Genomic DNA, 26,471 nt, shown 5'->3' on the forward strand with positions numbered 1-26,471 from the left:
TTCTAAAGATGGAATTCTTTACTTTAATACAACAAAAATTAATTCAAAAAAATTCAATAAATTATTTAATAATATATTAGAGTATATTTTTCTTATCCTTTAGTTTAGTCCTTATTTTATTAAAGTAATAAACCTTTTGTTATAAAATTTCTCTATATGTATTAGTCCATTTATAATAAAAGATCTCTTACTGTAATTAAAATGTTATAGCAATTGGATTATTTATGCATATTTCAAAAAATAAAAAACAGTAATCCAATGGATTCAAATCCAACGGTTCCAATAGAGTTTTATGACTAATTAGAGCTTTATTTTGGCAATGGCAAGGGCAAGGGAAAATGGATATGCTACAACGTGGCTAACTAAAATTGGGATCCCAATTCAATGCTAATAACTAGGCGGGACAAAAAAGTCTGGACCGACTCGGTCCAAGCCCACAGGTTTTTGCCCAGCACTCCACATGAGGGTTTAGAAAGATACTTTAAAAAAGACTTGGACGGGCTCGACTTTCTATTTTTTTAAAAAATAAATTTATAAATTATAATAATAATAATTAAAATCTAAAAAAGAAAACTTGAATCCCTAATTCATAAATTAATGATGATTCACAAAAGCTAAACTTATTATACTAATTCTTTTTTAAGTGATAATTAATTAATTGGGTTTTTGAATTAGAGAAACCAATATTTAAAAATTAAATTTTTAAATTTTTATCTGCTTCATTTTCCTTTTTTATTATTTATTTTAAAATATTTATTTTATTTAATTCATTATTAATTATAACAACTTATTGATCATTGATTTATTTTAAATTTATAAAAATAAAAAACAATTGAAAGCTTAGGCTCGACTCAAGTCCGGTCCAAGTCCAATCATTATACTTTCTCTAAAATTGGACCTAAACTTCAAAAAACCCAACCTAAGCCCACATTTTGCTGTCCCTACCAATAACTCTCTTGACAAAAAATTCTAGAGTACATCTAATTTTCCACATCTGAGCTTATATGAAATTACCCACTAATAATATTTTGATATATGTCAATTTTTAAACTTGAGAATTATTTAATTAAATTTAAACAATTTCTTTTTTCTTCCTTTCTCTGTTTCCTCTAGTTTGGAAAATTTAATCTCTCTTTTCCAAATTCAAAAATCAAAAACCCAGAAACATTTATTTATTAGAAGTAGTAAAAATAGTTAATCGAGTAAAGAGATATTTTTTGAAAGGCTACTTCTCTTCCCCGCAAACTCCTCCATTATTCTCTCTCCAGCCATCTTGAGATTTTTAATCATTTCACTCCAGGAAGCTTCAAATTTTGTTTTATTGCTAAAGCCCTACAAGCTCTTGTGATATTGCTTGAACTCATATCTTAATGTACACTTGTTATTTCCCAAAACTTATTCATCAGCTTTAGAAAATAAAAAATATATGTTGAGCCTGTCCTAAAAATTATTAAAATTGCCGGGGAGCGTATGATCTCTATCCAACCCAAACTTTGCTCAAACTGATAGAGATGGACCCCTAGATAAGAAATGATGGATCACTTCTTCCTTTTAGAAGGGGTTGCTTCATCACCAAAAGGGTTAAAATCACATCCAAAGTAATTGGCAATAACATAAAACTGTAGACGGCAAATAAAAGCAAAGTGAGAGAAACAGTTAATTACTATCTGAAATATAAGATTTCCTGCTGGTGTATAATCTATCTCTGCCAGTCATATAACCACTATCTTTTTCTCGCAATTTGTCCTCACAAAGCATTCCTGCTCTACCTCCGAGGCGGAAGGTCTCTACCATGTAATTTCTAAGAAATAACCAAACTTAACTGTTGAACCTTGAAGGATTTAGTGCTCAAAACTTTTAGGGTCAATAAAGGCATAGCAGCCACTTGTCAGATAAGAAACTTCCTTCATTGCCATTGCCTGCTATCAGCAAACTGAAAGATTCTTTCATGATGACTCAAGTGATGGCGCCAACCACAACTTCACTTTCTTGTCAACACTGGATGTTGCTAAAACCGAGACTTGTTGATTTCCTGATAGGATAATAAGGTTATGTGAGTTAACTTCAAATAGACATCTAAATCCAAAATAATATGAATAAAACTTGAGGACAAATGAGCAGAGAATTCAAGGAAAGCCAAGAAATCCTATCATCAAAGAGCTGCAAGAGCATGCATTGTAAATCACATGTCAGGAATGACTATCTTTTGTCCAGGCCAAGATACTTCCACTTCACAATATTATAAATCAATTAATTACTTGATATCTCAAGGCTACAAGAATTGCATATATCTATAAAAATCAAAAGAGAATAATTGTCAAGGGTTATCTTAAAAAGGCATTATGTGGTGCTTTTTGTGGGCCATGATTGTTCAGTAAAGCGGCAGGCTTCCTGCCAGATTGATCAGAATAACTCATAGTCCCAAACCTCTGAATACATACAGATCCGCACAATGGAAGAGAATATTCCAATATACTAGGGAACATAAGAAAATATGAGAGGTATTAAGCAAAGAAGGCGATGTACCCATTGGAATTGTCTTTGGTGCCCAAGCCATGCATGTGATCTCACCTGCAAGGTAGACTTGTATTAAGACAAAGCAACCGATGATAATTAAAAACTAATAATTACGCTTGCAATAGAGAACAAAGTGTAAGGAAAATTTTTAAATAAAGCGTGAAATCTTGATGCCTGGACATACCCTCATGGGCTTTCTCAGCTGTGTCTAAAACCTTTCCAGTTTCAACACTTAGCCACTGCAACGTTGAACCATGTGTTGCAGCCAATATCTTTCCATCAGAGGATAAACTAAGCCGATCATATTGCAATGTAGCACCATTAGAATCCAGAAGTGGAATTGGTAACACCTTCAAAGTCTTTGGATCCTCATCAAGGTGATATCGAACTACAGAAAATGGATATAGAAAGTCAGCACAAACAGCATTAAACAATGCAAGCACACACAGATCATCTTAGGAATACGCAGATACCATTTGTATTCAAGCAAGAAAATTCAATCTCAACATCACAAATTTTTCCAAGTATTTATAGAAATTCTTCCTTTTCAGAGACAAGTAGAGACATGAAGTAATAATCAAGAACTACATCATGAAAGGTGAAACGTGCCGCATCTCGTGCTCATAAAAAAATTTAATGTTGTTCAGATATTAACACCACTTAGGAATCCACTAGCTGTTCAAGCATTTAGGGAACTCAATTCAAGATGCACTACTCTGTGAATACCATCACCCACTCTGGTGGCACCATCATTCAACTGACATACACAAAGTGAATTGATTGCAGATATCTTAGTGGATGACCATTTGTGAAGATGAGTAGGTGCATGGATACGGTGGTGGCTGAGGCTATGAGTGAAATATGTGAATTTTAGCATAACTAAAAGACAAAAACTGGACAGAATTACAAACCATTGATGTTCCAAACTCGCAGTGTACCATCCTTTGAGGCTGTAATAATCTGCTCTGAGTTTGGTGCAAAGCACAACCAAGTAACTGCACTCTGCATGGTCCAAAGTGAATAACAAAATTAGGCCTTCTAGCAACATATTAAATTACAAAACTGTATCAAGAACTTGAGATGGCAATAAAGATGGAAGAAATTTTATCAACTTAGCAGTTAGAACAGCATTTTCATTAAAGTAAATTCTTGCATCAATATCAAGATGTGCCTCAAACACGCTTCAAACATAGTTTGCTTCGTAGTTGTTTTCTTTATACCTCTCAAAGAAGCGTATTTCACAAGAGAAAATCTTGGAAGCACGAAACAGGACTAAAAGAGAAGAAAGAAAGATAGAAAGAAAAGGCATGAATTAACAACACTGCAAGACATGGCTGACCTCAAGAATGTAAAATTTGATCAAATCACTTAACCTTATGCCCTTTAAGCTGCATAACGCTTGTAACTGCTTTGACTAAACCATCCTTTGAGTATACAATCTCCCACACCTATAGATAAAAGCACACAAATGTAACTAGCAGATTCATTAATTACAGTTAAGTAAAATACTATGAGTTCCAGTTCAAAACATTCTGCAAGTTATATATTGTCAAAGCCACACGACAATATATCAGCAATATTGACCTTCACATCTGCCGTGAAAGCAGCAGCAGCAAGAAAACGCCCATTTGGAGATATAGCAGCCATGTTGTTTTTCAATTGATTTGTGTCAACATTACCCAAAAGTTTTCCAGTTTTTCCATGCCAAATACTGATATCAGTCCCTAGAAAGCAACAAATGAGCAGAATTAAGGCACCATTACTCCAATAGGACTAAACAAATCCAACAAAGGTGGGTGTATCTTTGAAAAAGTAATAATGACAACTTTTTGTATAGGAGAGACACTGTAAAGGCCAGGACCAATACATAATCGCTCCTAAGAACGCCGAACAGAGAGAAATTGTTAAGGGAGGAAAATGCAAATACACAGACTGGCATTTGTATAGTCCTGGATTGAGGTGGATTAGGCAGGCTATTAGGATTAGACAAAAAAAATTGGAATTATACCTTCTGAGCAAGAAGCGATGATTGTGCTTCCATCAGCAGTACCATAAGTAGCAGAAGCTCCAAAAAGTGTCAAGATAGCTCTTTTGTCATGGACTTTGTGATGTTCCCATTTGATTTCTGGACCAGGAAGCTTGGATTGCTGTTTACCTTCATTAGTAGATATGGCTTTCTCTTCTCCATACATGTACAATGAACAGCCAGACAGATTATGAGTTGCAACAACTATGGAAGTTGCGTTGTCAGCAAATGCGACAGCCGTCGGAGGACCTCCGGGTGGCAAATTGATTCTCAAAAACCTAAAAGAGGGAGAGAAAGAGAGAGAAAAAAAAAAAAAAAACTTGAGGACAGAAAAACTCCATGCATTATTTTTGAAAACGTTACAAAGATGTCAGATTCATACTTGAAACTTTTGCTTGAAGCATCATCCAACTTATGTACCCTGATCACTCCATCAGCACAAGCTGTTTGTGAAAACAAGAATTTGTGGATCAGTACAACCGCAATCTCGCATACATAATGTATCAAATTAGTTAAAAACTTACTAAGCAGACTGGAGGCAAGTTTACTTTTGATCTAGTGGCAGATCAAACAAATTGATAATTATGACTATCTAGTTTAATAGACAAAAAAGGATTACGGGAAAAATCTAAATTTCAAAGATTCTATCCAATTCATTCATTCTAATTGGCCGTTCATAATTCACATGTTCTTAGTTTTAAAAACTTAATTGGTTTGTTAGTACTTTACCTGTCGCCAAACACTTTCCATCAGAGGAGAAACAAAGGCCGGTGACGGAATCACCATGACCTTTAAGAGTATTAACATCCAACGGATGATGTCGCTTGTTTTGATCCTACGGTTACATTTGACAGTCAAAATTATTGGCCAATGATTTTTTTTAAATAAATAAAATAAATAATTAGAATGAAAGAATGTTACAAGCAGAGAAGAGAATAGAATACAATACCTTATCGCCGTGAGAGTGTGAGTGAGGTTTGGAGTGAGATTTTTTGGAGATGGGTTGAGAAGGCTTAGTAGGTTTTTTTTGGTGATCGGGTTCAAGCTCCGTTTTGGCGATGGATTTGATTTCGGATCTTCTCTTAGTGAAGTAACTTTTGAAGAAGATAATAGCGATCAGAGCTCCAAGAACCACCGAGACCACCGTAATTGAAAGAACCGGATCCATTTTCTATGTAACTGTAGAGAATCGAACCTTGTGATGATGGATGGTGACACTGACACAATTTGCTTTTCTTAAGAAATAAGACTCACGAAGAAGACTGAGAGGGTGTTAATGGCGCGGGTTAGTCCCAGACACTGTCTGTCCGTTCTACCCTCCGATCCTGGACGACTATCAGAGCACTACTTGCTGTCGTTGGGAAAGGGGTTTTAAAATGATTTTGGAGGGGCTCACTTAGTACCACAATGACTGTTGGGAGACGTAAGACGTATAATGTTATGGATCCTCAAGGGCTATGGGCTGAATGTAAGGTCATAGCCCATTAAGGAAGCTTTCTATCAACAACAATTGCTTATCACAAAAATGCCTGACGTGCTTACAATGTCGAAAATGTTCGTTTCCAATTATGTAAACGCATTTTAGATTTTAGTCTCGAATTAAAAAAATTTTCGGTACGTAATAATAATATTAATACCACGTGAATTGAGATTAAAAAGCGTCTTGTACTTGTTATGTTAATTTGCAGACCTCTTTGCAATAATATTGCAAATCGTCTCACTTCCGTGAAAATAATATTCGAACATTACATCTGGGAGAGCATGAGACTGGGAAACAAAAACAAACGAAACTGATGTATAAGAAATGTTACAAAGAAACAATCGACTCATTTCAAATAATATAGTTTTGTACACAATAAGCTAATTTACTCCGTTGGACATCCTATTGCCCGACTAACAAAATTTGGGAGCAAATTAGAGTATTTTTCTTGTTTCTGACAGAATAAACCACATTGTTGATTCTGCTTGGGTCTTTAATTACGTTAAACAGCCAGGCCATGGTTTTTTCAAAACAAGAGAAGCCTAGTTCACTTTCAAGATGTACATGGAAACAAAAAAATTAACTCAAAATGAGATAGCCAACCTCCTGGCATTGAGCAAAAACTTAAATGCCGCGGAATTTGAGACTACCCATTTAGATTTTTCCATCTGAGATCACCTTCATCTTCTGCAAGATCAGGAAAATATTGTAGCTCAGGATTGATAAAATATAATAAGTATATTATTTGCCAAAATTTAATTAGTCTAGCCTTCAAATGCTACTGAACTTATGTGGAAACAAAAATTAAAAAAAAAATGAAAAAGAAGTTGATAAATAAGCATTTATTACCGAAATATATTCAGGGGGATCATTGAAACTAGTTGAACCTAGGACAACTTCCCTCCTCAGTTTTGTCGTAAGTTTGTAACAAGCTCGCAGCTGAAAACAGAAGCATCAGCAAAATGCTAGTCTTTAAGTAAATTTGAAATGCAACAGGGCATCATCATTAAAGCATTAGGTGAGACCTACATCCTGATGTTGAAGTGTTTAAGAAAAAATTACACTAGATATTTTACCTCAGAACGAGTTGCTCCACCAATCATAAATACAAATATACGCTGTCCCATTTTCCTGAGGTCAGCAACTGCATGATTCAAAATTGAATCACTGCAAGAGGCAGCACAAGATGGAGAAAAAAGAAATTGAGATCCCAGCACAAAAAGGGTTTAACATGTAAAAATCTAATGTAAAAGGTCCAAAATAGCCCATGAAGAAAGATCAAAAGATATCATTGACGTTCATTCAAATGCAGTTAGCCTTCAACTCGAAACCTGTAAGAATACCTTGAATATCCATCATCGGAATTTTGAGGTTTTGCCCAGGATGGTGTTCGTCTTGATCTCACCGAATGACCAGTTTTCTTTTCGGAAGGAGCGGTAGTGGCAGGAGCTGCCTTTTTCCGAACGGAGAATCTTGAGGTTGATTCTTGTTCGGCTGAACTTGGATGATTCATACACGGGTAATCACTCTTAGGTAGTTCACCTTTGCAAAGATTTTCAATGAGCTCCTGACACATAAATCATATCATCTGATGCCATCAATCAAAGATACAACACAGAACAATCAAATTTCTGTTGAGTTATACTCAACTCCGAAACTGGAATAAAAAGAGAATAATGGCATGCAGGGCCAAGCATTTGATTCTGTTTTTTTTGTTGCTCAAAACAAACAACAAAACCAATTTAGTTTCTTCTTTTCATGTTCATGTAACATTCAAAGTAATTAAACAATATTTCTTCCTCCAGTGTTTTGGATGTCACCATACAAAATCAGTGATAACTTAATAATGTATCAGAATCTACACCCAAAGAATTTAATAATAACAAATGGTGTGTAGCTTAAATATAACTAACCCATCAGCTGGTTCCAGGTACTTCAGAAGGATATGAATGCATTCATTTGCCAAAATCAATCACAGAGAGGGTTCAGGACAGGAAGGCAAAGTTAAGGCAAAGGTGAGAGAGCTAATACCTCTATGATGGGATAAAATTTAAACAGTGCCCATGTTTCTTCCTCACCAGGCCGCTCTTTTCTTGCAGCTTGCTTTGTCTGGTAATCATAACCCAAAAAATATCAACTATCACCATACTTTGATAAAGTAATTTGTGAAGGGAGTATCTCACTCTAGTCTTTAGCATCCATTTGAAAAGTTTTAACTTCTTTACCTTCTGGCCATCAAACTTAAGAGAGAAATCAGTAGATGACTTTTTGGAATTTAATGACCCCGCAAGCAACCGCATATTATTCACAATCTTCATATCCTCAGATGATAATCTAGCCAGCTGAGGGGAAAAAAAAATACTTGTTACAAATTTCAACATAATTCTTTTTATTATCTGTTGTAATATTGAACCTTCTATTCTATTTTTCCGTTCTTAAGCAAAATATTCCTACTTGAGTTTCTTGTTCATTCCTCATTTTGTCAGTGTGTACTAGATATGAGTGTGTCTACTTAGAATAAAGTGCATTGATATATTAGTAGCATTTTAAAAGCAACAATAAAATAATGACAATAATCGTAGATAAACAAAAATGAAAGGAATTCCATAGCTACCTGCATAAGCTTTGACGCTTTGTCTCCCTCAAACTTCTCAGGATAGACAGATGCATAAATCATCAACAAACGCAACTTATTTTCTGGGGTTACATCCTGTAAGGAGAAAGAAATGAAAAACCAATACATTACCCAGCAGTAGAGAAAGAAAATAATGTCTAACCACAACTTTGTGCTAGATCACCTGCTTCATCCTTAGAAAATTGATAACATCCTTTGCCCCTGCATCTCCAAATACAAGATCCTGCTCCAGTTGCCCAAGATCTCGGAGCCCAATTTCTCTAATTATGTGGTTAATTTTTCCAGCTATCTGTGGTGTACTAAGTATTGAAAAATCATCTTAATAAATGCATAACTGTACTAATTTCAACCATTCTGCACAATGTTTCTAATGCTCTCAAACAATCATTTAATTAACATTGTGCATATTTCAAATCCCATATCCCAATTATGGGTGCCGTCTAGTTGAGATAGTAAAATATCCGGTATTGAAAACAAGAGGTCTGGGGTTTGAACCCCACTCACGTTGGTCAGGAGGGGATTGATTTTGCCATTAGGCTAAACAATAAAAAAATCCCTTATCTGAGTAGTGTGAGTTTCAAGATGACAAGAAACTTCACTGTATTTCTGTTCTTGCTTATATAAAATGTATAAAATAATTTCTGAACTGTTTTCTGTTTCCTTGAGATAAAGTATATGTCTGAATAGTTTAGAATACTTGTAAATTTATTTTTCCTCTACTTCCTGATTCTGTTGCCACTAATAATCATATCTACGCAAACAACAGGAAAAGTACATTCCCTTATCAGTTTTCATTGTAGATCGCTAACTGCATCTCATTTCAGTAGAATTAGACATAAACCTATACCGTTGAACAAGAAAATGGCACTTATAGAAGAAGAACAAACCTCCACATGAAGAGAAAGCTTGTCAACTTGTTCACTGTACTGTGGCAAAGCTTGAACAATTTTCTGCAAGTCACGTGTAGATAATTCGCCACCATCTCTACACAAATTCAAACTCAAGCATGTGAAATTTTATGTAAAACAACAGTGATTGTGTGATCTGGAAACATACTATTTTTCACAGTTTAACAGCAAAGTTCAGCATCTGGAGAACATTCATTTTTACAGAACTGAAAATGGAAACCAGCTCCAACCTTGAGCTTTGTTGAATTTGCGCAGCTTTGTTCTTTGATACGAAGTTCGTCATCTTGTCATGCAATCGTTCACTAGCCTGATATGCCAGTTAGTGCTACATTCACACTTAAAGGAAAAAAGATTTGTAATGCATGAGACATACATCAGCTATATGTGCATGGCGAAGCTCAAGCCAGACTGGATCATGATCTTCTAGAAGGACCTCCTTTTTCTCAGGCTGACCACCTGTTTTGCTAGGAACCTAGTAAATGATATAGGTCATTCTTCCATACGATATGGGAAAAGGAAGGAGAAAATAAAAGGAAGAAGAATTCCTTAAGGAAACAAACAAACAAATTATTGTACCTCAAGCACATATTTATTTCCATCCATATCCAGTAGGTCGTGGCACATGGCATCATAAGTCCATTCGTGTATGACAGGGGCAATCTAAACATTTAAATCATCACACTGAGATAGCACAATTGCTGGATTATAAAAAGAACAGCTACATGATAAGTGAAAATAATGGTAACCTGGTCAACAGATCTATCTAAAATGAGGAGTTCACATGTTTCTGTCTGTGGAAAGTTGGGAATAGATTTATATTTCTCAATACAGTTCCAAACAGCAGTAGCAAGCTTTGAAGGTATTAAATCACGAAATGTAGTAGTAGATGCATCAGAAGCCTTAGGAGCACGGTATCGCACCATTGGAAACTCCTGAAACCAATAGAGAATATTGATCTAAATCCAAGGAATTTACTATTTCCACTTGCAAAAAAATGATATGATGTATCCCAAATGTTCAACATCAAGTGGAAGCTGCAACAAGGGAAACTAATATTTATTGCTTTATCGCTATAATATTTTATGCTGTTGGTATAATTTATTTCCAGTCCAAGCAGATTGGAAAACATGTAAACTTGTGAGTCCAACCTAATTTCAGGGTTCTCTTTTAAATAGCATATGCTTTTACTGTATCAAAATGTTAAGAAGCTATTATTCTGGTAAAATAAAATTCAGGTTAGCGTTTCTTTTCTTGAATTTGCAGAACAGTAATCAAAATCAGAGCTGCCAGTATTCAATGCTCATCCAAGTTTCATTCCAGTCCAATTACTTGTTTAACAATAGACTTTAACCCTAAGCTACATTACAATGGTGAAATTGGTAAATAGCGACATGCTGATTGAACCGAGTTTCTCAAGCAAAACCAACTAGAAAAATAATTCTTCCTATTTTAGAACAAATTGGAAATACAGTGTAACTTTGTTAAAGTGTGGATTCTTGATAACTACAGCATCCATTAAATTGCAAAACTACAGCGTTCATACCTTCATTGAAGCAAAAACAGTAGCAATTCGTTTTGCCATTGTGTTTAAGCAAGTATCAAATTGCCGAGTATTCTGAACATTATCACCAAAGAGTTCCTCCAGTGCTCTTTCATGATCAGTAATAAAAGCCTGCATTTAAGGGATGCCAGAAGCCAGAATAGTATTGTTAAAAAACAAGGGGAAAAAAGTGCTTAGGATAAGCTATAACTCTCTCTCTCATGTAAGATGAATTCTTGAATATAATTTTATCAGAAATTTGAAAATAATGCATTTTGCAGCACCTGAAGATGAAAAAGTAAATAGATAATGGATGTCCGTAAAGATTAATGGAATTCACAACACTCAAAATAACAACAGTTATAGGTACCTGACGGTCTATAGGAAAATACTCCAAATTCATCTGCATATTAGCAAAGCCAAAAAAATGAGATAAAAAAAAAAAATAGAAGCCTGCCAAAAGGAAAGCAGAAGAAAACCACTGTACTGTAATGTGTAAGAAGTATCAATATGGAAGCATAACAAAAATCTTAACCTCTCTTAATGCTCCTATACGGGGCAACACACTTGTATCACTCTTGATATGATTGACCAACTCCTTTGGAATTGGTGTGCTGAAAAACACATATGCTCTGGAAAGAAAAAGAAAAGAAGTGCCTTTTGTAAAATGAAAAATAATGAGTTGAGAGCTGTATAAGATTTAGGTTATGACAAGTAGAATTCTACACCTACTTCTTGTACAACGGCTCCCTTCCAGACATGTCGGACAAGAACATTACCACACTGCATGCTAGCAACAGATATGGTTAAAATGGTTCTAGGTTTTCTAAGGAGTGGAAAAAATATCCGACAGAGCTTGCAAGGCAAGATGGTGCGGAGAATGAATTCTAGTAAAATAGGAGATTTGCAGGAAAAAAAAAAACTACAATACTGTAAATGTATAGACAGGGGACGAAAATATATCCTCCACCATTATAAATGACATTTGTGAAGCAGCTACCAACATGACACCAGTTGGTTTTATATATTATTCCAATGTACATGATACCTAAAGCCATAAACCATATTTATTTATTTGAGATTGACATAAGCTTTCCACTAACACTGCCCTAAACAAGAAAAGAAATCATCTTGGTAAATGTGACAAACACATGGGAACTCTCTTTAGTTCCAAAAAATATATTCAACAGATTCCTAGTTTGCAGCTTCAAAGTTACATACACCACGTACCTAAAGAAACTAAATCATTTCCGAATTTCACAAATAACCATGTAATATAAAACTGTTGAGCCTCTTAGTCACTTCAATTAACCATAGATCAAGGCTGAAAATTAGCAATTTTGCACAAGAAAGATTGTGACAAAAGAATTTTAGACTTTTGATTTAGTTGAAGCTTAAATTGGCCCAAAAGAAAATTAAGGAAATGACACTAAAACAATGAAAAGACCAAAAACATGAAAAAAAGGAGAAAAAAAGAAAAAAAATGAAAGTACTTCTCTTTTGATGGCTGGATAAAATATACTGCATCCATGGAGGGCAATGGTTGTCTTCTCCTAAAGAGGTCTTCCACCACTGAAGTACAGAAATATAACTAATAAGTTTTTAGAAGCAAACACAAACATAAATTGCTAGTTAAATGCAGTCTTAACAAACTAATATTTACAAGATATGTTAGCGTTAAATCAACATCTGTAACCATAAATGGAAATAAAATCGACAACAATGCACACTTTACTAAGAAATTAACTTTAAGGATTGGAGTCTCAAATTTTTATAAACCTTTGGCGTTAAGTCAACATGACTTGTAAGCCCAGCAGGTATTACTTGCACTTAGTCCTATAAAAACAGAAAATATATATCCGTTCAGATACTTACATGAAACTCCTCGGTCAGTGATATCTGCCATTTTACATGAGTGAGACATGACTTTCACAGTTACTTTATCCATGATGAGTACCTGTGAATAATCAGTTATGAAAACTAAAGCTATTGTCTTCAAGATGGAAGTTTAAAAAAGGCCATTGTCTCCCATAATTGTGAATTTCAAGGCTTACAGCAATTAGATGGGAGGGCCATTGTACATTGACTTATCTCATAATACAATTTATAAATAAATAGATAAATATAATCTAACGACATTCTATCACAAAGATACGTTTCTAGAGTAGGTGTAAATACTAGAAGAATTAAGCAGACCAATTCCAAGAAATAAAGCAAACTTTGTACATAAAAAAATAGACAATAGAGCTGTCTTGTGCTACCAAAACAAACAAGTCAATGTTAGCAACACAATGTGTGATAATTATAAGTGAAGAATATAAGTTAAATAACAGCAAGATCATCAGACACACCTTCCATGATTTTGAATCTGCATTGGTTGACTCCAGCATTTCATGCAATAATCCTGAATTTTGCAAAACCAAAAAAAAAAAAAAAAAAAAAAATGGTGTTACCAGAAGAGACAAGAAAGCACTAAATCTATAAATCAAAGGTTCTGGAGAGAAGCATGACCCAAAGTGTAGGTAAATATGATTCAAGAAAACAACACCAGCATTCGGTATTATATCTCATGTTGCATTCTTCTTTCCAGAAATAGAACGATTTAAATGCATATTAGAAGTTGGGATTTGATAACTACGATTCAAAATTTTGAATTTCCTTCTTTACTTCTCTTGCAACTCTTCTGGAAAAAAACAACAGATTCTGCAGTAAATCACAATTCAAATATACAATTTGATAACATTCCTGACCACTGTTCTGGTTTACTCACTGAGATTGAAATTCAAATCTTGAATTACTATTTCTCTTCCTTTGCTTCATTATTCAATAAAGACAAGTTTCCTTTATTCAAACCAGCTTCAATATCTCCTCTCACAGTCCTCTTTCAAGGGGAAAAAAAAATTAAACGTCCGATTTTTTACATTAATGATTCAAGATTTTGGAATCTATTGCTTTGCTTTTCTTGCATATTTATTAAAAGAACTAACAGAGACTACGATGAATCAGAATAACCCCCCCCCCCCCCCAAAACAAAAAGCCATAATCGTCCTCTTCTATTTGATTTCGAATCACAAAATTTAAATCTTCGATAAATTTGCCTTGCCTACATTTTCTTTGCAAACAAACATAAAATCAAAGCAAAATGTGAAATGATGAATCCAGAGAAACGAAAGAGGCTTACGATCACGGCTGAACTGACGGAAGAATTTGTACTCTCCGCCCTGGGACGAAGTCTCAGAATCGGAAAATGACATTATGAAATGTTGATTTTTTTTTCTTTTTAGCGATGGGATTATTAAACACAATGAGCAAGAAATTAAGGATTAATTTGAGAAGAGATTAAGAGAAATTTGAAAACAGAGAACTGCGTTTGTGTTTGCGTTTGTCAAAAGGAGAGAAATTAGGCGCGGTCTGAGAATGGCCGTTAGAATTCGTGGGAACCACTTACATGTTGCGCGAACTTCGCTGTTGTTTGGATCTTCAATTTTGAAGGTGATGTTAAAATACTCTTATGCCCTTACTATTTCTTTTCGGTGACAATTTTTCCTCATACCGACAGAAATTAAAAAAAAAAAATGTTATGGAATACTGACCCTATACTTAAAAAATTTATCACATTTACATCTAACATTTATTACCCCTAAACTTTTGGAAATACACGTCTTAAAATGAGTTTTTTTTTTATGTTTATTTTATTTTATAAACGATGAGATGGCAAATAGAGTTTAAAATAATTTTTAAATCTTACCTCCTAGGAATTAGAAAAATAAATAAGTTCAAAGTTAAAATCACATGACAAAACTTATCAAGACAATTATATATAGATAATAGATCCAAATAAATGTTAATATATTTAGTGTCTGTTTGGTATGGCTTATTTAAGAGCCATAAGGGCTTATTTAATCGTATAAGCACTTTTTAAAATTTTTTATAGTGTTTGGTTATTTTTTTAGTAGAGTTTTTTTAGCTTAAATAAGCTAATTTATCTCTACTAGCAAAAGCCCAAAATTTGAGCTTTTGGGAGTAGAGGTTATAAAGCTTTTCTAAAAATATATAATATAAAAAATATCACATAGTTTAATTGTTCAAAAGTGCATTTTTTATTGACAACCAAACACCCAATGACTTTTTGTCCAAAAGCTCTATTGGTATAAGCTCTACTGCTATAAACTCTACTGTTATAAGCTCTATTTAATAAGCTGTACCAAACGGAGCCTTAATAATAAAAAAAACGTTTATCATTTTTTTCAATGAGATGAAGTTTTAAAACATAAAATAATCTTATTGACATTTGGTTTACATTCTTTATTCTTAATACTTATTTTGGAAGATCACACGAATATTAAAACCATTGTGAGGAGGGATCCCCTATCTTACATGCATGTAAGATACATGCCTCTCACATGAATAGTGTGTGGGTCCTATATATACACTATTCATGTGAGAGGTATGTATCTTACATGCCTGTAAGATAGAGTTTGCCTTGTGAGGGAGGATTTTCGTTTGAGATGACAATACAAAATTCAGGATGTACCAAATCTTTGACATGCTCTATTATTCATTTTTGCAAAGAAACACAGTCTTATCCCTTAGAGAAACACGACCACCCTTCGTTGACTTTCATTAACGAATTAAAATAAATAATAAATATCTCCGTATCAAATAAAAAGCAATGTCAAGATGAGAACTTTAAGCATTCTGATGAGCACAAATTGAGATACTCATTCTTATTTGCAAGATACCGCACAGCTCAGTAGTGCTAAATTCTGTAAAGAAACAAATGCAATACACAATATAACCCAAACCCACAAATCTACTCTGTAATTCTGCGTAAAACATGTTAGCATCATTCCAATTTCCAAAAAATGGAATCTCATAAATAAAATAAAATAAGAAAGAGATTCATCATAATTAAATCAAATTTACTATCTTTATTAAAAGAGTGGCTTGTTCTTCTTAACTTCTCGATTTCAACTTCATTGACACTGGTATTGAATCAGTGAAACGCTTGGATATGAACCCATTTCAAATTTCAAATGCTTTTGTCTTTTTTAAGATATCCCATATATAGGAATGGGAGAAATCTTCATTTTGGGGAGGGGGGCGCCTGATATATTTTCCTCATTCAGAAAGTATATGGGGACAATTTTTTTACTCAGTTTATTGTTTGGAGCAGAGATGTGAATCATTTAATACTGATGTTTTAGTTGAGACAAGGATTCAAAGAAATCCCTGCCCCCTCCCTATTTCCTCTTTGTTATTTTTTATTTTATTTTTTTACTAAAATTTTTAGTGAATAGATCTAAAATTTAAGTTACAATATTGATGTAAACAACACATATTATAATATAAATAAAAATAACATAAATAATAGCTACCGTAAACACTTGAATGAATTTTGCCACCATTATCTTATTCATAAATAAAATATCAAATTTGAAACTTTGCTTTTGCTTAACATCATAGATTATCTTGTAATATTGATGACTTTGACTTAATTTAATGGAAATTGTTCTTTATTTTAGTTTATTTTGATGTTTTTGTATTAGTGAGATGATTTTATACTTTTACCTTAATATGATTAAATTAGATTTGAAAATAAAAGCATATGTTATTAGGAGATTAGTACCCTCAATGATCATATCTCTCCCCATCAAATAATTATGACAAAGATGAAGAAAATTTGGGGATAGGGACCGAGTATTAGAGATGGGTACTGAAATGACGATCTCCTCCTCTCTTCCCTTCATTGTGATCCCTCCATCCCCAATAGTATATTGCTTGTCTACTTGACACTTAACTACTTGCTCAAACATTTAACAATATTAATTACATTGTTTAAACCAAATCACTTATCACATGATTCACAATTCGTTATACGTACTTTATGTTTCAAAGAATGTTTAACCTTTTCATTTAAAGTAGATCAAAAGTTTAGAAGGCTAGAAATAAGAAATTATAGTTTCAAGAAATGGCCTTATGAGATTTTATGATACCGATCTGATAAACTTGATTGCTAGCCATGGATGAAATGAGCGTGCACACATGTACGGTTGCATATACCTAACAAAAAGAAAAAGGGTGAAAAAAAAAAAGTCCCACTCTCGATTTAATTTTGTCTCGACAGATTGGCAACTCTGAGGTACAAATCACCCACGGCATAATAAGCAAACATTGAGGCATAAATTACAAATGAGGACAAAATTAAGCACAAAGAATCCACAATGTTCAAGAACCGCATCTTCTTGAATATTAATTAATTCTTCATAGTTTATGCGCATCTTCATATTAGACATACACTTACTTATCCTAACAAGCCCCGCTCTGGTACTTAAAATCTTTATAAAGTTCATCCAGTCTCTGTAGACTTCACATTGTACAGCCTAGAGGTAGCCTTTCTCTTTGCAGCATTGGATTGCTTCATCGAACATTTCATCGATCCCATAGTTGTACCTGAAACCAGCATCCAATAGTTTCTTTGATGACGATCCGGGTGCTCTGTAACCTTCAATCTCTGCTAAAGAACTGCAAAAAATAGAATGGAAGTTTTTACAAATTCTCAATGTCACAAGACTGAAAAAATTATGAAGAATTAACAAGGCAACTAACTTACTCCACGGTTGGTATCGGATATTCAGGGTATTTTGCAGAAAGAAATTCGGCCATCTCTTGAATTGTTAATGTGTGTGAAGAACAAATGTACCTCCCCTTTGCATCAGGATATTCAAGCAAGAAGATATGAGCCCTGGCCACGTCATCTACGTGCACCATTGATGTGTTGAGAAGAAAACCATATTCCTCTCGATTACCTGATCAGAGAGCATGCATATACTGTATCTGTTAATTTAAACATTAAAAGCGAAAGCAAAGGCAATAGCATACACAAATAATGTATGTGAACGATTCATGACGCAGCATATTTTCAGTTTCACATTACCCAATATCAAAGCAAGTGAGGAGCGAACAGAGCCTGCAAATTTAGGACAAATGAAGGGACCAACAACCATAGAAGGTATCAGTGTCACTAGATCTAATCCATGTTCTTCTGCAAACTCAAGAGCTGCCCTTTCCGTTAATGTCTTAGAAATTGCGTACGATTTTCCCCAGGAATCCAATTTTCTGATGTAATCAACATCACTCCAAAATGTCTCATCCATCATATCAACATCTTTGTCATTGTAAAACACAGCCGCGTTACTTGAAGTGTACACAACTCGCTTCACCGTTCCAGACTTCAAGCATGATTTTAAGATGCCTAGTGTTCCATTAATTGCTCTTTGTGTTATAACTTCCTCAGGTTCTTTGTCTTCAAAATCAACGGGCGTGGCAACATGAAGAACCCCAGTGCACCCAGCAATAGCTGCATCGAAGCCATCTGGGTGGCTGAGATCGGCATGAAAGATACGGAGCCTCTCAGATGCTCCCGGTAGATTTTTCAGGAAGCTAAGGTCTTTCGAATTCCTGTGTTCTGCTCATTTATCAAAAATTTTGAAGTGTTAGCAACTCTAGATTTTGCTTTTGTTACAGTAATTAAAAGCATACCTGGGTCCAGCTCGGACCGAACGGTGGTTGTAACGGAGTAACCATGGTCAAGAAGTCTCATGATCAGCCAAGATGCTATGAAACCTGTACCACCTGTTACACAGACTCTTCCTTTACCCTCTTCCATATTTTTCCTCTCTCTCTCTCTCTCTCTCTGTGTCTAGCTCCTTCTCTATATGAACTGTATCAGTCACTTGTAAATAATAACAACAAAGTATTTTGCCTTTTATTTTGACCACTCTTTTCGGGCCACTTCTTGTCGTCTCTCCAGTGATTCTGACGTTTCAACTATCTCACATTTAAAAAAAAAATCTCATTAAAAATCATGTTCACATTCTTTCTGTTGTTTTAGGCCACCGAAAGTCTAAACTATTACTCTTAATCTAAGAGTAAGGTTTCTCTTAATCTAAGAGTAGGTCTCTTCATATTAAAATGATATGTATTTTCTAAATAATTTTGAATATCATATTTATTTTTATTTTAATTTTTGTCAAATAGAAAAGCACTATTTTACCCTTAAAATCAGTTTGTTCGATGGAGAAGTAACGACATGAGTATTTAAGGTAATTTACGAAAATACAAGCAGCGAAGGAGGAGTAATACATTAAAAATTAAATAAATGGAAAAGAGGCATAGATTTGATTGCCATAAATAGACGAGAAATTAAAAATTAATTTTTTTTGGTCTTAAACATGAGAAAATATCATTATATATAAATTTTAAATTGGAGTTTCAGTGACCTTTCAATGGTTGTGAACCAGTCACATGGAATGAAACCAATGGACAGTACTCTGTTGAGAATTTTCAAAACAAAGGACAGAGAAAGTACAATCTTGTGCAGCCACAAGAGTACTCTTATTATCTCCTGCCCATTATACATTTGTTTAAATTTTTAGAAAAATAAATAAAGATTATGACTATCTTGAAACTGTTTTAAAATATGGTACAAATTATAAATACATACGTAAAATGATAAATAATAAAAAATTATTATAATTTTAATTATATGGTTATAAAAAAATATTTTAGTTCTAATATAATCAGATCCATAAATAAAAGAGCTTGTATTTAGTGTATATAAAGCTTCGTATTAAAGCCAATAATAAGCCTTTATCTTTGTAGCATTGAACAGCGCCTTCAAGTGTCGATTATGTTTTCCTTTTTTAAACGCCGCCAAATTGAAGGGGATGAATAAATTTCGACGGCAGTTACGCTGTTACGGCACTAAATAAATAAATCAAAATTGTCGGAATTGGGGGAAAAAAAAATGTGACAAGCTGATGGTAGCTCAAATTCTGGGCAATTTCTAGAGAAGTAATCAAACATTTCTATCAGTTGTCAATTAAGCCGATAATCAAATGTACCTTCCTTTTGAATTAGGATTTTCAAGAAGAAATATTCCTGCAGATGCCACATCATCAACATGCACCAGTGCACCACTTTGTTTGAACAAAAAAGATATTTATATTAGGATTTTATTAAGTTATAATTAATGTTACTTACCAGTTAAATAACATGACAATAAATTTTGCTGTCGTATTATTAGTTTTCACATATTTTATAAAAATTGTAAGTTACATAGATTGTAACTTAATAAAACCCTTTATGTTGACCTCGCTTCCCTGCATTAAAAAATGAAACAAAATAAATAAGAAATGATCAGTTAGGAATCTCTCATGCATATATTATGCTCTCAACTTCTTCTTCGGATCGAGTAAAATTAATTCAAATCGATCACCAGGTGGCGCATGCACAGCATCATAATAAGAGAGATTGACAACTCGAAAACATAAAAAATTAAGTTTCTCAATAATGAAAGTTTTATTAAAAAGTCTAAATAAATAAAATTAAGTTTTTAGGCCTTTTTATACTCACTTTAAATACGGTGAATTTACTAAAATAGGCAAATTCGAAATATTATTTTATAATAAGATATTACTAATGTAAATAAAGAAAACAAAACAAACAACACTTATATTCCATATTTAAAAAAAGATAAAAATTCTAAAAGTAATAAAAAAAAAAAGGAAAATAACCCAAAACTAACAAAAAATGAATAGAAAATAAGTGAAATTTTTGGCTTGATCGTGAGGTAAAATAACACAAGCATTTTGGGTTTGTTTCGTCTCGTTGCAAACTTAGAAATTGTATATTTTGCATACAAAAATGGACACTTGTAGCATCAGTTATGACCTCTAAAAAGTACTTTGTTTATCTCACACAACCATCTTACGTCAAAGATGTAAACGTATAAAGGCACATTAGGGCAAATGAAGGATCCGACAATCAATGGCAAAACCAAAGACACAAGCTGAATGTCATGTTTATGGGCGTAATCCAAGGTTATCTTTTGATGTAGGATAGTTGTGTAAGATGAACAGAATACCTTCTGAAGATTATAACTTAAGCTACATGTGTCCGTTTTGAGTGTATAATATATTGTTTCGAAGCTTACGATAAGAAGAAGCAAACTAGAACTAGTTGTGTCATTCTACCCAGTGTTTGAGTTGGAAATTTCACTTCTTTCCTTTTCATTTATCAATTTTAGGATTTTTTTTTCCAATTACTTCTATGATTTTTATGCTTTTTTTCTAGATATCGGATTTGGTGTAGTTTGTTTTATTTTTGTTATTTAGATTAGGAAAATTTTATTATAAAATAATAGTTTAAATTTACCCATTTTAGTAAATTCGTGATATTTAAAACTAATATAAAAGAAGTCTAAAACCCTAGTTTTTTTTTTATTCAAACTTCTTCTAAAAATTTTGTTATTTAAAAAACATAATTTCTTCTATCAATTAACTTTTTTATGTTCATGCATCCTGATCTTTTCTATAATAATCTTGGAAACTGTAAGACGAGCTTACAATCTTATTGCCAAGATTATGACTCCAGCCATTCCATCCAACTCACTTGGGCGGCCTTTTTCAAAAGCTATCGTGGACAAACTAGAAACGACCCGTTTGACGGTCTTTGAATTCAATCATGCTTTAAGAGTTGGGTAATTTTAAGGGATCTCTCTTGAGGTTTGGTGTATTGATATTTTGAAAGAAAATATTCATGTAATTACAGAGACCTCCCCTGACATTAGTATCCCGTTAACTCGATTGTTATTGAATTGACAAAAAGTCAAAAATGCCATAGGTTGCATAAATGCCCTGACAGGTACAACTAGTGTAATGTAGTAGCTACAATTTAGCGTTAAACATCACACTAAAGCACTAAAAAATCTAAAATAACCATGAAAAGCAAATCATTAACAACAACAACAATAATAATAATAATAAAAGTAAAATATAAATTAAGAAAATTTATACTAGCAATGGCCATAAATACAATCATTGTCAAGCTAAAAATCACCATTATAGCCCTTTCTTCTTTGACTTTCTTCTCACAATTTCTTCCTTCATCATTTAACACATCTCAAATGCTTAATAGTTAGTAAACTACTTTAATAAGACGATAAACAAACCATAATTCACTCTTCAATGCATTCAAAATAGAAAGATAACGAGTGATTTATGAATCATAATGCTTGCTTTACTTTTTGGCAGTGGTAGCTCCAAATTCAATAATAGTAAAATAATAGTAAATGAACAACAGTTCATTCATTATGAATGTAATTGTAAAGATAGGAATTTATACTTTTCAGATATTGGAATTAGAATAATATTCCTTAGCCATTTACATTAAAGCCAAAGAATAAAAGAAAAAGTCTTCCTTTGATATTTCAAGTTTCAAGCCACTAGCCATATGAAGAAGCCAGATCAGAGCGGAATAACGAATGCTACTGCCACATCAAAAGTCTGGACCAATTGGGTAATGGTTGCCGTGCCAATTTCATGACAAGCAAAAATCAATTATCCTCCCCAGACTAAAACATTAGCGAACCTACCTTTTGAATATAAAATAATAAGTAAATAAATCAAAGCTTTCAATTCGTTTACATTTGAAATCAACTAAAACAGGAACAAAAAAATCTTTCCATTCAAGATAACTTATCCAACAACTTCTTCAACGCATTTTTTTTTCATTTTTTTATCATTACAACAATAAATTGAAAAAAAAAAGAGTCTAACATCCAAGGGCTTTCTACCAAACTAACCTTTTTTGGGTTCCAATTCTAGTTGTTTAAGACTCTAGCCGTCAGCAAAATTCGCTTAACAGAACACTCGTGCCACCATCATAGCTTATCATGTTGATACTCATGTTAAATTTACTTGAAGGTGGCAGAGATTCTATGGTTACAAAAGCTTCTTGAGAGATTTTCAAGCTTGAAAATGGTTGTGAGTTTCGTTTAATGAGAGAGAAAATGGAGTTTTGGTTTATCTCATATAACATGTAATGTGGGTAATTAATTAATTACCAGTACCCGAATTTGAGTCATCGATGCAACTTTGTGTTTTGTTTTGAATTTCTTTCATTTTTTTTTAATTTACGAAATCACTAATTTACTCTCACACACTAACAATATACGAAAACGTGTACTAACGTGAGGGGAGGTTCTTGTGATTATAAGAATACTTTCTATTAGATTGTCAATACACCAAACCTCAGGGGAGGTCTTTAAAAATTATCCTTTGAGAGCGCCTAATAGTCCTTCAACGGCTAGTTTTGTGTCTACTTCCTCGTCCTCTTCGGAGCATCCCTTTACCATTGGTTGAGCCCAATGAAAAATTCCCATGCACCCTTTGAAACTTTCTGGTTTGTTCAGATCTGCATTGAAAATCCTTAGCTTCTTCGATGCTTCTTCCAGGTTTGAGAGGAAAGCCCATGCTTTCTTGCAATCCTGTCATCATTACACAGCTGTCATCTTAGGTGATGATCTTGCCTCACATATTCCATGTGTCCTTTATTTTAATTATATTCATTCATTAAAGTAAAATCTCATATAATTCATTGACAAATTCCTTGTACTCGTTATATCCTGTTTTTTTTTTTTAATCAAATATACTAGCACATTTAGCAAACCTAAAAAAGTTTATCTATCTAGCATTGCATCAATTTTTGGCTGACCCTTGTATTTTTTTAAATATGGCCCAATATATTATATGTCCCATTTTTTTTTTTCTCAGCGTCAGAGACGTTATATTTTTGGGACCAAAAATTACCTACTTTCCATGAAGAATATCTTAATTCTTCGTATAAGTAACAGTAATCAGCGCTAACGTTTACTGCCCTCATTTGGAATAATAATAATAATAACAAAAGTAAAAAGGAAGGATGCTTCGGGAGACTTTTTGAGAGCAGAATACCAAATGAAATTTGATTCCTAGGCAGAGTGATTTAAGGAGAATATATGTTTATATCATGATTTTTTTCCCCTTTCATATACATACACGCACACACACACACATACATGTAACTGCAACGCAAAGTATGAATTATAAAAATCATGCCTAATAATATTTGATAAGTATCGCAAAAGAGAAATTAATGAAAAACGATGATCATGAATCATGATGAGTAAACTAACAAAATTATTTGTAAATTGCACTTCTGGCAAAAGCGAGAAAATGGAAAAGCAATCAACTCATATTTTGAATCTTGAAAAGAAAAGAAAATTAAAACTTGCCTGCAGAATCTCGTCTACCTAGCCATATAGACGAAGCCTTTTGGTATGGTTTATAAAATGACCATAAGTGTTTATTTAATCGTATAAACTATTATCATAATTTTTGTTGTTATTTGATTATTTTTCTAATAAAGTTTTTGAAACTTAAATATGATATTTTACCAGTATTAGTAAAATCTCAAATTTTAGGCTTTTGGGAGTATATGGTAAAAAAAATTTCTTTTAAATTTTAAAATATATAAAATACCATGTACTTATTTGACAATCTTATTTTATTCTTTTCATAACATAACTTTAAAAAATTTTCTATTAAAGTAATTTCATAAATTTTTAATAAAAACTCTTATTGAAAACTAAACAACTAAATTTTTTTTGGTAAAAACTCTATTTGAAAAGTTGTACCAAATAGAGCTTGTGTATCTAAAATTCGACTAACTAATTAATTTCTTAAATAAGCAAAACTTTGCATTAATTGTTAATGGTCTAGCAAATTGTAAATTATCATTACAACGGTGACACTATTGACTTATTTTTTAAATATTAAAATGTAAGGAAAAGGACTATTAGCCCCAATATTTAGGAAAGGGATATAAAACCCCCAAATCCTGTTAATTTTCATAATAATAGCAGCAGCAATTTTAAGGAGAAATACAATTTTAGAAAATTTACATGTCATTTCTTATAATTTGTAGATATACAATATTATATATTTTTTAGTTAAAATAAACTAAAAATCAACAGGATTTAGGGGTTATATGTCTTTCTTAAATATTAGAGGGTTTTATATCATTTTCCCCAAATGTTAGTGGGCTAACATTCATTTCTTCTAAAACATGCAGTGTTATTATACGTACCCTCTTTAATCCACATGTTTCACATGGAATAATTTGTTTCCAAGTTCCAACTGCAGTTTAAGGGTCTTAATTAATTATTTAATTAATTACACAATCGTTGTTTAATGATGTGCGTACAAAGTTTGTGCATGAATGATGTATCACTTAACGTGTGTCATTCATTCGTTGATGTTATGAAATAAATACATTTTAGTCGATGATTAGCAACAAGAAATCTGAGATGCAAAATTTGTATCCCAAGTCTATTAACATAACATTACTCTTTAATAAAACTTCTTACCGAAATTTCATGTCTTGTATTTGAAATGGACTCATAACTATTCATTGGTATAAATCATGTATTTAGCTATTTTGCTAACCCTTCATGGTCCGTTTTGTGCCTTGAGCTTAAATCATGGGTGTTCTATTCTTGTTAGCCGTCATCGTGCTTAATGAGCTTCAATTTTGTATTATATCTGATGAAAATCTTTCCGAAGATGTATTTTGTGGCTTTAGGGGATGAACTATGAATCTATATATATAGATACATACATATATAGATATATTATATTGCCTTAATTCGGGAGAATCTAGAAAAGGTGTGGTGTTATATAAGTTGTACAATTTAAGCATAAAGTGAATTGGCTTCAAGTATTAGCTCAAAGATCAGAGAGAGAGAGAGAGAGAGAGAGAGAGGAAACAAAGAAAACATGTATTTTTATTTTTCACAAAAAAAAAAAAAAATTCCAATTCCTACGCTCATTAAGTTAATATCTACTATGCTTATCTTAAAGAGTATCCCGAGCCATATGCCAATCTCTTCCACTCCCAAAAGTTAATTAATCAACTAAAGAGTTTGTAGAGATCTAATTAACTCTTTAGTTAGCAAATAAGTTGTTTTATATATATATATATATATATATATATATATATAACAGTCAAATATTTTTCAATCTGTCACTGAAGCTATTGGCCGGATAGTAACATACTCTTTCTCTTATTTGAGTTCTCATTACTAAAAATTCAACTTTTGAATATTTGCAAGTGTAAACATGACAAGACTGATCCTTTTATTTAATTGGTATTTATGAGTTACGCTCATTAGATCCATAAATTATGTTATAATTATAATGATTTGGACTGTTAGACCTTTGGTTAGATCATTCATTCACCTCATGCATCCAGCCGACGGCAAACTATATTAATTAAAAATCTAAATCCATTCATTAATCTCTTTTGTACAAGTTGAAACGACAGTGTACCACACAAAACAAAACAAGTACTAACCACCCTTAAAATATAACGTAGTTGTTAATTCCATCAACTAATCCTAATTTCCTAATAAATCTATCTTCCCTCGCTATATATATATATTAAAAAGAAAAATCTTTACCCAAACCCCCAATTTTATTTAT

General features: G+C 32.9%; 3 protein-coding genes across 3 annotated transcripts; all 3 read right to left on the bottom strand.

The window, feature by feature from the left end:
- Window positions 1–1,506: 1,506 nt before the first annotated feature.
- Window positions 1,507–5,888, bottom strand: LOC102625314 (uncharacterized). The gene is made up of 10 exons (XM_006490857.4): window positions 5,493–5,888; window positions 5,273–5,378; window positions 4,926–4,986; window positions 4,526–4,821; window positions 4,102–4,241; window positions 3,891–3,965; window positions 3,429–3,519; window positions 2,702–2,905; window positions 2,527–2,571; window positions 1,507–2,032 (listed from the first exon to the last, which is right to left on the bottom strand). The coding sequence occupies exons 1-10, from the start codon at window positions 5,709–5,711 to the stop codon at window positions 1,947–1,949; spliced, it is 1,323 nt and encodes a 440-aa protein (XP_006490920.1). The 5' UTR covers window positions 5,712–5,888; the 3' UTR covers window positions 1,507–1,946.
- Window positions 5,889–6,350: 462 nt separating this feature from the next.
- LOC102621253 (protein transport Sec1a) lies at window positions 6,351–14,539 on the bottom strand. The gene is made up of 21 exons (XM_025092497.2): window positions 14,288–14,539; window positions 13,458–13,510; window positions 12,982–13,063; window positions 12,600–12,678; window positions 11,839–11,889; window positions 11,642–11,738; window positions 11,477–11,509; window positions 11,110–11,238; window positions 10,313–10,498; window positions 10,143–10,226; window positions 9,940–10,038; window positions 9,797–9,873; window positions 9,546–9,642; window positions 8,822–8,947; window positions 8,638–8,733; window positions 8,249–8,365; window positions 8,055–8,132; window positions 7,367–7,590; window positions 7,100–7,190; window positions 6,873–6,962; window positions 6,351–6,710 (listed from the first exon to the last, which is right to left on the bottom strand). Exons 1-21 carry the CDS (start codon window positions 14,358–14,360, stop codon window positions 6,678–6,680), a joined length of 1,995 nt encoding a protein of 664 aa, XP_024948265.1. The 5' UTR covers window positions 14,361–14,539; the 3' UTR covers window positions 6,351–6,677.
- Window positions 14,540–17,191: 2,652 nt separating this feature from the next.
- On the bottom strand, window positions 17,192–18,847 carry LOC102625031 (vestitone reductase). Its single transcript, XM_006490856.4, has 4 exons — window positions 18,649–18,847; window positions 18,044–18,574; window positions 17,720–17,915; window positions 17,192–17,631 (listed from the first exon to the last, which is right to left on the bottom strand). Exons 1-4 carry the CDS (start codon window positions 18,773–18,775, stop codon window positions 17,490–17,492), a joined length of 996 nt encoding a protein of 331 aa, XP_006490919.1. The 5' UTR covers window positions 18,776–18,847; the 3' UTR covers window positions 17,192–17,489.
- Window positions 18,848–26,471: the final 7,624 nt, after the last annotated feature.

Source organism: Citrus sinensis, chromosome 3, assembly GCF_022201045.2.
Source record: "Citrus sinensis cultivar Valencia sweet orange chromosome 3, DVS_A1.0, whole genome shotgun sequence".
NCBI lineage: Eukaryota > Viridiplantae > Streptophyta > Magnoliopsida > Sapindales > Rutaceae > Citrus > Citrus sinensis.